Source organism: Canis lupus, chromosome X (genome assembly GCF_048164855.1).
Source record: "Canis lupus baileyi chromosome X, mCanLup2.hap1, whole genome shotgun sequence".
Lineage (NCBI taxonomy): Eukaryota > Metazoa > Chordata > Mammalia > Carnivora > Canidae > Canis > Canis lupus.
The window spans coordinates 68,877,604-68,892,512 of record NC_132876.1 but is presented as its reverse complement, the minus strand read 5'-3'; the positions used below and the strand labels follow the sequence as shown (position 1 = coordinate 68,892,512).

The 14,909-nt window shown below is 41.7% G+C and overlaps 1 protein-coding gene and 1 long non-coding RNA gene across 6 annotated transcripts in view; one reads left to right on the top strand and one right to left on the bottom strand.

Moving 5' to 3' along the window:
* Positions 1-1,321: 1,321 nt before the first annotated feature.
* Positions 1,322-2,629, bottom strand: LOC140627785 (uncharacterized). Its single transcript, XR_012026386.1, has 2 exons — positions 2,490-2,629; positions 1,322-1,514 (listed from the first exon to the last, which is right to left on the bottom strand). It is a non-coding gene; the product is annotated as an uncharacterized lncRNA (long non-coding RNA).
* Positions 2,630-2,862: 233 nt separating this feature from the next.
* Positions 2,863-14,909, top strand: part of TAF1 (TATA-box binding protein associated factor 1) — a 71,159-nt gene continuing 59,112 nt past the window's right edge. For 2 of the 5 annotated variants that reach the window (XM_072816376.1, XM_072816373.1), the window contains exons 1-12: positions 2,863-3,132; positions 4,140-4,254; positions 4,405-4,521; positions 8,466-8,585; positions 9,772-9,950; positions 10,537-10,755; positions 11,156-11,374; positions 11,714-11,921; positions 13,277-13,453; positions 14,110-14,237; positions 14,333-14,440; positions 14,562-14,735. In XM_072816376.1, the coding sequence (XP_072672477.1) occupies positions 2,953-3,132; positions 4,140-4,254; positions 4,405-4,521; positions 8,466-8,585; positions 9,772-9,950; positions 10,537-10,755; positions 11,156-11,374; positions 11,714-11,921; positions 13,277-13,453; positions 14,110-14,237; positions 14,333-14,440; positions 14,562-14,735 (1,944 nt within the window). In that variant the 5' untranslated portion in view covers positions 2,863-2,952. Of the gene's footprint in view, positions 3,133-4,139; positions 4,255-4,404; positions 4,522-8,465; positions 8,586-9,708; positions 9,951-10,536; positions 10,756-11,155; positions 11,375-11,713; positions 11,922-13,276; positions 13,454-14,109; positions 14,238-14,332; positions 14,441-14,561; positions 14,736-14,909 lie in introns of all 5 variants that reach the window. The other 3 variants (XM_072816371.1, XM_072816375.1, XM_072816374.1) reach the window with 2 other exon arrangements.

The following is a 14,909-nucleotide window of genomic DNA, read 5'->3' as shown; positions in this document are numbered from 1 at the left end:
TGTGGTCATTTGCAACTCACTTTCTCTATTTAGCATAATGTTTTCAAGGTTTATCTATATTGCAGCGTATATGGGTACTTTCTTGGGGGGGCAGATTTTTAAAGTTTATTTATCATCTCTACACCCAATGTAGGGCTTGAACTCACAACACCAAGATCAAAAGTCACATGCTCCACTGACTGAGCCAGGCAGGCACCCCTCCTTCATTTCTTTTTATTGCTGAATAATATTCCATTGTATGGATATAAAATATTTAATCTATTTATAACTGAGGGAAATTTGGGTTGTTTCTATCTTTTGGCTATTATGAATAGTGCTGTTGCCTTGTATACAAGGTTTTTTTGTGGACATGTTTTCAGTTCTCTTGGATATAAACTGGAGTGCTGGGAATTGCTGGGTCATATGGTATATTTATGCAAAACCAAGTTTTGAGGCAAGAATACCATCTTGAGTATTTATAGTATCTGAAGTCCCCTTCCCCTTTCCATAAGCCTCCATCCCCCTCTTGCTGAATCTGCTTTTCCTTAAGCATAAGCATCTAAGAAGCAGTATAAAGTACACTTAGGGCGCCTGGGTGGCTCAGTTGGTTAAGCATCTGCTTTCAGCTCAGGTCATGATCCTAGGGCCCTGGGATCAAACCCTGAGTCTGGCTCCCTGCTCAGCGGGGAGTCTGCTTCTCTCTCTCTCTCTGCTGCCCATGTCCCCGGACAATCCTGGGTCTCCAGGATCACACCCTGGGCGGAAGGCGGCACTAAACTGCTGAGCCACCCGGGCTGCCCGGGAACCAGAATTTTAATTGTAAGAAAAGCAAGACAGAAATATGAAATAGGTAAAAGTGAAGGAGAACCCTGTGGTGTTGGACTTGAATTGGAGGTATTAGTATAAACTCATTTTTTAAAATTTCTATTGTTTTAAAAGTAAGCTCTTCACCCAATGTGGGGCTTGAACTCATGGCCCCAAGATCAAGAGTCACTTGTTCTACTGACTGAGCCAGCCGGGTGTCCTTTAAACTCATTTTTTTTTTTAGTTCTCTCCACTGAAAGGGCCTATTAAGCAATGATGCCCCAGTTTCTAAATATAATTCTCCACTAAAAGAAATCAGGGCTCCTTGGAGAAATGGCTTAAATCAGGTCTGGGACAGGGAATGTAGAGAGTAAGCCTAGAACATCTTGTGCCAAAAACCAAGGAAGTACTCCGCCAATAACACAGGAGCCAGAGTGAAGTGGTTCCCACTGGACAAATTTGGAACAGTTTGAGCATCAAAAAGGATAATGATGGTGCTACATTATAACACATAAAAATAAAAATGGGAGAAGGGAGGTAAGAGCAAGTTCTTTACTGAGTAAGTCCACTTAATAAATGTAGAAGGAGGGCAGCCCCGGTGGCGCAGCGATTTAGCGCCGCCTGCAGCCCGGGGTGTGATCCTGGGGACCCGGAATCGAGTCCCACGTCGGGCTCCCTGCATGGAGCCTGCTTCTCTCTCTGCCTGTGTCTCTGCCTCTCTTTCGCTCTCTCTGAATAAATAAATAAATAAATCTTTTAAAAAAATAAATGTAGAAGGAATTTAAGAATTAGAAAAATCATCATTTTGCACTCAACATAACTGATTCAGGCAAGGATCATTAAAGGATGCTAAACCCACTGGGTGAATATTCACACAATCTCAACCCTATTTACTAATTACAAAAGGAAAAATGTGCCTGTGCAATGGAGAGATCTGGTGCTCAAATAGAGCAGCACCAATTTTGTGACAACCTGACTTTTTGCCTTCTGATGGTCGGTGAAATATTTAACCTTAACCAATTCGAAGAAACAATCAGATGAATTCAGAATATGGGATATTTTCAAGACAACTTGCCTGGATTCTCCCCCCAAAAAAATTTAGTGTCATGCAACATCAAGAAAAGGCTGGTGTTTCTGGATTAAGGCTGAAGGGAGATTACCAAGTGCGGTGCAAGAACCTCAAATGGATCTTGGATTGAAGTGTAAAATGCTCCAACCAGGACAACTGGGGAAATCTCTCTTTTTTAAATTAATTAATTTATTTATGAGGTAAATACAGACATAGGCAGAGGGAGAAGCAGGCTCCCCGCGGGGAGCCCGATGCGGGATTCGATCCCCGGATCCGGGACCCGCACCCGGAGCCAAAGGCAGATGCTCAACCGCTGAACCACCTAGGCGTCCAACTGGTGAAATCCCAATATGAACTGTATGTTAAATGATAATGATTTAATACTAACTTTTAAGATGCAATAATTTTGTGGTTATGTAGAAAAATATTTTTAGGGCTGGAGAATCACAATATTTTTGTAACCTACCTTCAAGTGGTTCAGAAACTTTAAAAAAGCAAACCTGTAAAAATGTTAATCTAGGTGAAGGGTAGGTTCTTTTACTCATCTTTTTCACATCTCCCGAAAGAAAACGAGGGGGAGGGGACTCCATTTCCATGGGGAAAATGTCAATCAATTCAAAACAACTTGCATAGGTACCTCTGGCACAGTGCGATTGATGGCCAGTTTCTCCTTAACACGAAGCGGCAAAACAGCTGGACGAAGGAAAAGCCTGCTTCTAACCTTCACTTCCGCGTACCACGGCCGTGGTGAGTCGCAGTCACTAGGGCGTAGGCTACGTGACCCAGGCAGCTCCTTATGATTGGAGAAACAGCTGTGGCTCTACCCAACGCACAGAGAATGCTGTTGCTCAGATAAGTTAAAGGGGGCGGGACCAAACGTTTTCTTTGACCAACCGCTTTCCACATACCCAACCTCCTGATCGCGTATGGTCGAATCAGAAGCCGTTAGTAAAGTAGTGCAACCAATTTTCCTTTTTCGTAGGACCGCCCGTCTTTCCGGTTATTCCCACCACCACCCCTTTCCACATCCGGTAGGGCCTGGTGAGGTCAAGGAGCCCTGTAAGTCACTTCTGGGCGACTGATGTTTTTATTTCCGGTCTATGGGACCTGGCTGGGATTTGCTGCTGCCTGTAGCCGCCGGAGACACTACCAGCGCCATCATGTCAGACACGGACAGCGATGAAGATTCTGCTGGAGGCGGCCCATTTTCTCTAACCGGTTTCCTTTTTGGCAACATCAATGGAGCCGGGCAGCTGGAGGGGGAAAGCGTCTTGGACGATGTGAGGGGGGTGGGCGTCGGGATAGGGTAGGGGGTGGTGCGGCTGAGGAGAGGCGGTGGGGTGAGCAGAGTAGAGGATGGTTAGAGTAGAGCCTCTGTGAAAGGGCGCGGTTAATGTAAAGAGAGGAAACCAGAAACGGAGTGTGTATCCTAGTAGAGTGTCTATAACGTTGAGCGTGCAGGCTCAGTTGTGCGTGAGCATGGGGAGAAGAGAGATTTGTAGGGAAGCCCTCGTAGGCCGAGCGCTGATGTGGGCGGCTTTGGGGATGATATTCATCCTAACAAGGCAGCCGGAAAAATAGCGTGACCTAGTGACGTTGCTTTTAAGCCGTTGCTATGAGACCCTTGAAGATTCTTGAAACGGCACCTTCTGACCATCTTTGACCGGAGGTGGCTCTAGAGCAAGAGGACTGGACAGACCCTGTAACAAATCCTGTGGTTCAGGCCTCAGTTCATAGAACCGTGAATGTTTAAACTATTAGGGACAGACCCCCTTCTGGTCTACTTCCTAGGTAGTTTTCCCGGTGTTCACTGGCATTCATGAAATTGTTTTCTGTGTCCAGATGAGCCTTACCTACTTTGATTTAGGTTCATTTTCTCAAGGAGAAAATATTGATCAATATTCCTCATCTGCATCATACACAAACACACAAAAGGTAGCAAAAAAAGTTCTTGCCGTCCCTTCTCTAATCCCAATGATCTTGTTTGCTTTAGGCTTTAGAGAATTGCTGTTCCCTTTGTTTAGTCTTGGTGATGGTTCTTTGAATAATCTTATTAAAGCATGGTAATGAAGTTGGACATACTATGTTAATAAAGATCTGATTAATGTGTGGAGTTTAGCAGAAGATTTACTTTACAGTTCTGGAAGGTGATGCTCCTTTTAGCACACTGTAGAGTTGTATTTAATATGGATTTATAGCTTTGTGCTGGACCAGAGAAATAAGCCTTGTGGTGTGGGAAACTTAGGTTTAGTTGTTATCTTCGACTCTGGTGCTGTCCCTTTTTCAGGAGTGTAAGAAGCACTTGGCAGGCTTGGGGGCTTTGGGTCTGGGCAGCCTGATCACTGAACTCACGGCAAACGAAGAATTGGCTGGGACCGATGGTGCCCTGGTAAATGATGAAGGTGAAGTCTGGGGTCATGGGGAGTAAAGTGGGGGAGGAGGCTAGCCACTTAACCATGTACACACTTTTCAGTGGGCATTTACTTGCTCACTTGGGAGTGAGAGTTACTTGCTCTTTGTTGAAATATACCTGCCCCTCCTTTTATTTATAGGATGGATCAGGAGTACAGAAGATGCTGTGGACTATTCAGACATCACTGAGGTAGCAGAAGATGAAAGCCGAAGATATCAGCAGACAATGGGGAGCTTGCAGCCCCTTTGCCACTCAGGTGATTCTCTAGTGTCATCAGTAGAGCATTCCAGTTCATTTTCTTGCTGTGTAGTCTATTTTGTTTCTGTGTATGCTTTCTGCCGTTATTCCTGCTCTCTGTCCTGTGCTTCTCTCTGTCAGCTCAGTTCCATGTAGCTGCTTTTTTTGTTCTGGGGCATGTTCTCAGACATTTATTCCTCATAGTGGTTATTCCCAAATTCTTGGTGAATGCCAAGTAAGGATGCTAATGCTGTCCTTATCATCTGGTACTTAAGTACCTGCAGGGTTCATGGCACTGTTTTAGATACTATTCAAACTCAGCCTTTGCCCTTAAGGACTTGGTAGTTCAAAGAGGGTTAAGTATTTACAATGACATATATAAATGAGCACATGTATTTATTAGCTCCACTTCTGTTAATCACCCACCACCTGTAATGGTGACAGAATGCACTTAATGCTTGCTCACAATACAGATTTCTCTCCCTGGTGTAAGGTGCTACATGTAGAATCAGAATCAGAGCTGGAAGGAGTCTTAGTAATTATTTATTACTAACCTCATCACAGATTTAGACCTTGACTTTAATAAGATGTGAGCCTTTATTAAAAGTTCTAGGGACGCCCAGGTGGCTCTGTGGTTAAGCGTCTGCCTTTGGTTCAGGGCATGATCCTGGAGTCCCCGGATTGAGTCCCGCATCAGGCTCCCTGCACGGGGCCTGCTTCTCTCTCTGCCTGTGTCTCTGCCTCTCTCTCCGTGTGTCTCTCATGAATAAATAAATAAAATCTTTAAAAAAAAAAGTTCTATAAGTTAAGTAGTGGCAGACCTTAACAAATTCAATAATTCAGATTACTAGACTTTTATTGAGCACCTATTATGGGCTATAAACTATGACAGTATTGTACAAAGATAATAAAATTAATTTTCCTATCTTGAGGAGCTTAGTTCTGTGGTCTAGAACGTAGGGCTACTGATCATAGTTCCTTTTTCTTTTTGACTTTTAATTTTTTACAACTTTTAATTGAGGTATAGTTGACACATATATAATTCATTGTTTCCACTGCCCTATACTCACTATTCTCACTGCTTGACACTTTTTTTAAAGATTTTAAATATTCATGAGAGACACACAGAGGTAGAGACATAGGCAGAGGGAGAAGTAGGCTCTCTGTGGGAACCTGATGCGGGACTCGATCCCAGGACCCTGGGATCATACCCTGAGCTGAAGGCAGATGCTCAACCACTGAGCCACTTAGGGATCCCTGCTTGACCCTTTTGTAGGAGGCTGCTCATTGTTTGTTCATTGTCCACCTTGTTGAATTAGATTTTAGGACCAGTCAATGGATTGGAGTGCTTGTTATATAGAGAGAATTAACTGTACCACATATACAAGAGGTAACCCAGAAAAAGAGAAGATACAGGTTTCACTGTTGTGGATATTATTATCATTTGGGGAAAATGGGATAAACAAACGTGAAGTGTAATTACTCATAAGAAGAAGACATAAGCCAGCTACAAGCTCATATTTCTGTATATTGTATTTCGTTTTGAGAGGTTGACAGAATATCTAAAACAAATATCATGACTATTATTTTTGAGCACCCTGACTTAGGCTAAGGGACAGGTGGTAGCAGCTCTGATTTTCAGGGAATATTGTGGTTTTTCAGGTTTGGGTTTGTTGTCTTGGCTAGGGACGTGAAGGAAGAGGAAGAGGATAAGTGCGGAATTCCTAGTTGGGTTTTATGAGCTAAAAAAGGAGGATGCTGCATTTGATAGTCTCAGTAATCTAGGATGCTCGTTTCCAAGTTCTCTTACTTAGTGAAGGTGCCTTCACCTGTGCCCTTAGCTTCCTCTTTCTCTGGCACTGGCCACTTCACATGGCTTGATTTACAAGGATTCTTCTTTGGAATAGTTTTGAGTGGAGGTCATTATAAAAGATATCATGGAGGTGAATTTTGAGCAAAATTTTGACAAAGTTTCATGGAGAGGGAGCAGCAGGGCATTTTGGTTTGGAAACATGGCTTGTCTAAAAGTTTAGAGACAGAAATAATTGAGTAGTGTGGGGGGTGGGAATTGGCCAGCAGGTTTTCTTGAAAGGAGTGGAAAACATAGTGCTAGATAGGAAGAACCAAGGGTAGAGCAGTTTGACAGCACTTGTATGTATGCCTTACTTGGGATTTGATGCTATAAAGGATTGTAAACCAATATAGATTGTTGAGTTAGGGTCAGGGTGGTATAATGAAAAGAAAATGGTCTTTGGAGTCAGAATGATAGATTTAAATCCCAGCTCCGTATTTAGTTTGATCCTGGGAAAGTTGCTCAGTTTTTGAGGCTTGGATTTGTAATAATCGCTCAGTTTTCTTGTCATCTATAAAGGTGATAATACCCAACCTATTAATAGGTCTTGTGTGGGAATTTAAGCTCATTGTCACTTGGTGTGAAAGCACCTACATAGTATGGTGTCATAGTGGGCATAGTGGGACTATTACATAGTCATTACAGATGCTCTGTAAATGTTAGTTGCCTTTCCTTCCTAAATGAAAATGAGAAGTGATGCTTGTTGCTTTGGGGTTTTGATTAGAAAAAGGGTAAAGGGGTAGACTTTTTGCCCACTAGATGTAAAGTTATCAAGGTCTGGGAAAGTGACAGTTGTGGAAAATGTTAAGCAGAATTAAACTTGCGAGTTGCTAATAAAATATCAGTAGGACTAAGTAAGTGAGGAAGTGCGTGAGAAAGCATATAGGCTTTGTTGTTCAACCAGCCTTGAATTCTGTCTTTGTCACTTAAAACTGTGTGACCCTGAGTAAGTCATTTTACTATCTCAGAATAATTCTTACTTTGCCAACATTCTTGGGAGGATTGTAGATAAAATAACTACAAATACCTGGCACATAATGGAAGCTAAGTAAATGGAAGTTGCTATAATGACTACTATTAATGATTGATTGGAAAAGGTGTGTTTTCCAATCACATAATGGGAACTAAGTAAATGGAAGTTGCTATAATGACTATTAACGATTGATTGAAAAAGCATAAGAGATTGATGGAAGGGACAAGAGACAAAGTCATAAGGTGGGAAAATAAGGATGGAAGTGGTATTAATAGTAAGGAAAGAGTTTTAAAGAGGTGAAGGATATTTCAGTGTGATGAGAGATGGAGTTGTGAGGTATCTGAGTGGAAAGGTTCTTTAGGCAACAGAACATGTACAATTATAGAGGGTGGGTAAGTCAGGACAAGACCTACAGATTGGAGTTTAATCTGGATAAGGGTGATTCTTGAGTAAGGGAATGGAGCTTGTGTAGAGGAATGAAAGCAAAATGTTCACCATCTGGTATTGAGTGATGCCAGAGGTTAAAGGTCAGTGAAAAGAATAAACTGCAGAAGGTAGACCAAAAAAATGTGTCAAAGACTTGGGGAGTGGGGCGCCTGGGTGGCTCAGTGGTTGTGGCTGCCTTTGGCTCAGGGCATGATCCCGGGGTCCTGCAATCAAGTCCCACATCTGGCTCCATGCAAGGAACCTGCTTCTCCCTCTGCCTATATCTCTGCCTCTCTCTTTGTGTCTATCATGAATAAATAAATGAAATCTTTAAAAAAAAGACTTGGGGAATGGGAAGAGAGAAAGTCCAATCTTAAAGGAAACTGACAGAGAAGAAAGAATGTTAAATTCAATTATGAGATTGAGCAGAATGAAAATAAAAAATTAAATAGGATTTGATCAGGAGAAGGAACAAAGGTTTTAGACAGTTCTTAGGAGCTCCCTAAATTTCTATATGTGGCATACATTGTGTCCTAGTATTTGGTAATAACGTGTCATCATCTCTTTCTCAAGGCAGAGGCTGCACCTCTTGTGTGTTCTTAAGGGATCTACGTAGTGTTTTGCGTGGTACTTTAAATTCTTGCGTAACAGAGGAACTCAGGACTGTTATGTGATATTTTGGGTATTGGGATCATTTTCCTGATTTTATTAGATTATGATGAAGATGACTATGATGCCGATTGTGAAGACATTGATTGCAAGTTGATGCCTCCTCCACCTCCACCTCCAGGACCAATGAAGAAAGATAAGGACCAGGATGGTCTTACCGGTGGTGAGTAGAGACTATCTTCTTTTGTCCAAGGAACATATTTCATTTATAGGTCTAGGCTTTTGGCATACCCATAGGGAGCTATTAAAATTAAGATGCTAGGAAAGGATACAACTTACGGAAGTAAGCATATAATTTTCAAATTTTAATGTTAAAGGGAAGTTTTAAAACATTTGGCAACAGTATTTTAATATTTACTCAAGAAAAGGTAGTTTAGGTCAGTGTTTCTCAAATCTGGCTGTCCATTACAATCATCCCAAGCATTTAAAAAAATAAGATTTCTGACTCTCACACCAGAGAATCTGATTCCGAAAATCAGCGAGAGAGCCCAGGAATTTTAAAATGTTCTCCAGTAGTTGCTGATGCAACTGATCTGCATACTGGTATTTGGAAACTACCTATTTAGATGACTCTCTCTAAAAGAAATGACCAAATGGGGAAGGCATCGTAGAATGTGCATAAATCATATAGAGCCAACTACTAGATTCAGAGATTTCAAAGGCAGGGGCTTTAGTGATCCTCTCCACCTTTCCTATGTTGGCCACAGTAGTACAGTAGTAACTTTGTCCTAGGCTAGGAGGTTGCAGAGGAGCAGTGTCTTTGAGCTCTTGTTTTTTTGAGAATTATGTTAACCTAAATTCCTCCTATTAGAGTTTTAGCCATTTCTGCATTAGTCTGCAGGCTAAACAAGATCTGATAACTTTATGTTCTACATCTTATTTTATGTTAAAGAATTTCATTATCATCCTGTGGGCTTAAAAAAAATCTTCAGTTTATGTGTCCCTGAACTAGAAATGATAAGGCCTGATTGGTATAAAAGTATTATATAATTTTGCTATTGATCACATTCCTTTAAGCTAATACATGTATAGAAAGTAGTAAATGTAGTAATAGTGTTTGTTTTCTCTCATCACAACCCTAGGGTACCAGGTATAAGGTGAGTTGGGGATGGTGGGAGATAATGAGTTGGAATGAGTTTTCTGGGTTGCATACTAGTAATCTGGGTGCTTGGAACTATATCCCCTGCCACTGAGCCATCCATATAGCCTAGAGAGTGGGTATTGACTGAATCGGAGGAAATATGCTCACAGTTACATGCCAAAGGGGTTTCTCTTCCTTGTTGCAGTGTCTGAGGATGGAGAAGGCATCATCTTGCCCTCCATCATTGCCCCTTCCTCTTTGGCCTCAGAGAAAGTGGACTTCAGTAGTTCCTCTGACTCAGAATCTGAGATGGGACCTCAGGAAGCATCACAGGCAGAATCTGAGGATGGAAAGCTGACCCTACCATTGGCTGGGATTATGCAACACGATGCCACCAAGCTGTTGCCAAGTGTCACAGAACTTTTCCCGGAATTTCGGCCTGGGAAGGTACTTTCTGTGGAGAAAGCCCACATTGCAAACTCCTGACCTCTCCTAAATACTGAGTTCTATTCTAAGATGTTGAATATAGAATGAATAAGATTTAGAAGTTTTGGGATGCCTAGGTGGCTCAGTGGTTGAGTGTCTGCCTTCGGCTCAGGGTGTGATCCCGGTCCAGGGATCGAGTCCTGCCTCGGGCTCCCTGCAAGGAGCCTACTTCTCCCTCTGTCCATGGCTCTGCCTCTCTCTGTGTGTCTCTCATGAATAAATAAAGAAGATCTTTAAAAAAACAAAGATTTAGAAGTTTCCTCATTCGACTGCGTTGTATTAGGTCTTTTTAAAAAAAAAAAAGTCATATGCATTGATGATAGTACATGTGATTTTTGTAGTTCTCATTAGAAATTGCCCTTGTCTTAAATGAATGAGTCCAAATTATTAAAGGATACTTCTTTACTTTCTCAGTAGATGTTATAACTCTGAGTTCAGCACTCCTGGTCCCTCCCCTACAGTCAGGTAGACCCCTCAGGGGAGTTTGCAGACCCAGACACTACTTTTTTCCTACCTGATACTGAGTCTTTGACTTTCCATGTCCTAGGTATTACGCTTCCTTCGTCTTTTCGGACCAGGGAAGAATGTCCCATCTGTTTGGCGGAGTGCTCGGAGAAAGAGGAAGAAGAAGCACCGTGAGCTGATACAGGAAGAACAGATCCAGGAGGTGGAGTGCTCAGTAGAGTCCGAAGTCAACAAGAAGTCTTTATGGAATTATGACTATGCTCCACCACCACCTCCAGAGCAGTGTCTCTCTGATGATGAAGTAGGCAAAATAGAGACCTGGGATCGAGACCTATGAGAGGAACAAATGAGTTCTCCCTAGCTTATGTCTAAATAGGAAGTACCACCTTAGCAGGCAGAGTCCTGTGCTGATAATGAACGAGAAATTGTGAGTTCAGTCTTAGTGGCTGTCCCTTCCCTATTACAGTAGAAAAGGATTGAGGGCAGGCAGTTGGTGATACACATCCTGGTGAATAGGAAAGTTTGAATGATAGGCAGAGTGTGGCATGATAGCACTCCATTGTTAACATTCTAACTCCAGTCCCATTGAAGAACTGTCCTTATGGCTTCTCTGACTTCCCTTCCTGACTATGGACTCCCTATGATAGCCCTAGGACATCTGGGATCAGGAAATCCTTCCCTCCTACTTTGTTCTGTTACAGATTACAATGATGGCTCCTGTTGAATCAAAGTTTTCCCAGTCAACTGGAGATATAGATAAAGTGACAGATACCAAACCAAGAGTGGCTGAGTGGCGTTATGGGCCTGCTCGACTGTGGTATGATATGCTGGGTGTCCCTGAAGATGGCAGTGGGTTTGATTATGGCTTCAAACTGAGAAAAATGGACCATGAGCCTGTGATAAAATGTAGAATGATGGAGGTAAGCGATACTGGTACGTAAGAAAGGAATCTGTGCCCAGGGCCCTTGCAGTTTTACCTAACTTTACTTTTCAGTTGAGGACATACCAGATAGGATATCTTTGGTGGGAGATGGAGGTGTTCAATTCTTTTGCTTGTTATATAATATTGCCCTGGCAACTAGACCCTGTTGCAAGGGTACTGTTTGTGTTGGACTAGGAGTGGGAGGAGGCAGATAATGCTCCATTATCAGGTTCTTTCAAGTCAAGGACTACATTTGATGTATCTCATGTGAGATCTGGAGTGGGAACTTTGACCGTTGACCACTCAGGGATTTGTTGTTCTTTTCCTGTTTCTGTAGGACTTGAGGAAATTTGAGGAAAACAATGGCTCTGACCTACTGGCTGATGAAAACTTCCTGATGGTGACACAGCTGCACTGGGAGGATGATATCATCTGGGATGGGGAGGATGTCAAGCACAAAGGAACAAAGCCTCAGCGTGCAAGCCTGGCAGGCTGGCTTCCTTCCAGCATGACTAGGAATGCCATGGCCTACAATGTTCAGCAAGGTGTGCTTCCATGCCAGCTGTGTCTAGCACACTGCCCTTTGCCTCAGTTATCCTAAGTGGGGTTAGGTGTGCCCTATGCTGCTGCTGAGGGACAGTGAAATGTTTCAGACCTGAGCCCTGATTCTAGTCTTTAATAAGTTTTTTTACATGATTACTAAGCTAGGATGGACTCTGATGTCTCAAAAATATGTGAAAACCAAAAAATAAATTAATTAAATTTTAAAAGAAAAATGTGAAAACCACTTTGAAGTTAAAGGTCTTTTTTGGACTAGAATAAGGCTTGATCTCCTAGTCTACTTTGGTTTTCAAAGCCAACCCCTTTGTTTTTTATCATGCTGGAATTTGCTTTTTCTCTCCATACGCCCAAAAAAGGTATGTCATGCCTAATGTAGAAAACTTTGAAAACAGAATACAGTGTCAAAAATCACTGATAACACCAAAGAAAAAAAAATCACTGATAATCCAGCTATCCAGAGATGATCGACTATCTATTAACTTTGTGGTACACTTGGTTTTTGATTTTCTGTTTTCTGTGTGTATGTGTAGTTGAGCTCATTTCTGTAGACATAGTTTTGTATGTTGTGCTTTTCACTTGACATAAATACTATTCTGTGTCATTCCGAGTTCTTCATAAAAATACTTAATAACATGGGAAACTCGAGTAAAAAAAAAAAACAACATAAAATGGCTTATACGATGCCCTGTTTGTGTGAGTGGGGAAAAAAGCACACTATGTTATAATCACAGAAAGCTGACTGAAAGGAAATGTGCTATGGGATTCACAGTGGTTATTTCTAGTTTGTGAGATCACAGACAGTTTCCTTTATATTTTTTTGTGTCTTCCTTCAGTTAACCTGGATTACTTTTATAATTCAGAGGGAAACAAAATTGTCTTAATTTTTAATTCTAAGAAATAGTTTTTTCCTCCTTTCATTCTATCTAAACACTTTGTTTATTGCATAGTATTATATGGATGTTTTCATAATTTACCAATAGTTACTCTGTTTTAAATATATTTTACTACCATTTATTGTTAGTATATTTTACCATATCATTTATTACTGTAATTTCTTTAGCCAGTCCTTTATTGAACACACTGGCTGTTTAAATTTAGTCTTTTTTTTTTAATTTTGAGTCACAAAAAATATTGCAAGAACATTTGCAACTTTTTTTTTAAGTGAGAAATAATACAAAGAAAAATAAAGCGAGAAATACACTGTGTGTCCTAGGTTCCTTTTCAGTAGCCCCATGAGTAACTGTACTAACATTTGCTCCTTTTCCCTTTGCTGGGATCATTATTGAAAGGGGCATAGATACTTTGTCGGTTATTAAGTGTTTCCTCCTCTTCTGAGTAGGTTTTGCAGCCACCCTGGATGATGACAAACCTTGGTACTCCATCTTTCCCATTGACAACGAGGAGCTGGTATATGGACGCTGGGAGGACAATATCATTTGGGATGCTCAGGCCATGCCCAGGCTGTTGGAGCCTCCTGTTTTGACACTTGATCCCAATGATGAGAACCTTATTTTGGGTATGGTATTGGCAGGGACCAGTGTTCCTTCTCCATAATTGAAAGCTTGCTGCTAATGTCAAGGGACAGGGAGAAATCAGAAAGGTTGGGAAGGTCAAGACTAGAAGCTTCTTGGAGGTGGCTGGCTGGCCAATTCTGTGGAGTATGTGGCTCTTGATCTCAGGGTTGTGAGTTCAAGCCTCACATTGGGTGTGGAGTCTACTTTAACAAATAAATTAGGCCAGCCCTGGTGGCTGAGAGGTTTAGCGCTGCCTTCAGCCCAGAGTGTGATCCTGGAGACCTGGGATCAAGTCCCATGTCGGGCTCCATGTATGGAGCCTGCTTCCCCTTCTGCCTGTGTCTCTCGTGAATAAATAAATAAAATCTTTAAAAAATAAATTAAAGAGACTAGGACTTTTAGGTAGCAGTTTGAGAGAGCAAAGTTGTGGCTCTTAGTTTCTAGTATTTCTGTTTTGCTTAGGGAAAACTCATAAAGTAGGAATATTGAAAAGTAGTACCTTTGAGATTCCAGGAGTGTAGTTTGGGCTAGAGGGAATCACCTACTAGAAGTTGTCTAGGATGGGATGAGACATCTGGTTAGGAAGCACAAAGATATCTGTAGGAAAAGTGAATCTTCAGGGATAGCATCTCCAGAGTGACTTTTGTTTCATCCTTAGAAATTCCTGATGAAAAGGAAGAGGCCACTTCTAACTCCCCCTCCAAGGAAAATAAGAAAGAATCATCTCTGAAGAAGAGCCGAATTCTCTTAGGGAAAACAGGGGTCATCAAGGAGGAACCACAGCAGGTCTGTGAAGAGAAAAGGGACTTAGGGCATTTAGAAGAACAGAGAAAGGTGATGGAGAAGGGTAGTCTAAGATTTATTTGATGTCCTGTCATTAGAACATGTCTCAGCCAGAAGTGAAAGATCCATGGAATCTCTCCAATGATGAATATTACTACCCCAAGCAACAGGGTCTTCGAGGCACCTTTGGAGGAAATATTATCCAGGTAAAAGTAACATTTTTTCTGGGATGGATGGGACCCACTTCCTTGTTTTGATAGAGGATATGGATAAATCTTGCCTAGGCTGGAGTTCGTATTTAATTTGAATTCTTATTTCCTGCTTTAGCACTCAATTCCTGCAGTGGAATTACGACAGCCCTTCTTTCCTACCCATATGGGGCCCATCAAACTTCGGCAGTTCCATCGTCCACCCCTGAAGAAATATTCCTTCGGGGCACTCTCTCAGCCAGGTCCCCACTCAGTCCAGCCCTTGCTGAAGCACATCAAAAAGAAGGCTAAGGTATGATTGAATTCTGGTTAGGAAAAAAACAGCTATAAAAGACATTAGAGTACAAACTGGGGAAATGGACTGGATATTAGGTGATTTTAGGGAATTGCTTTTTTCTCAGATGTGGTAGAATGTTATTGATGTTATTTAGGAGAATGTCCTTGTTCTTAGGAGATGCATGTGAAA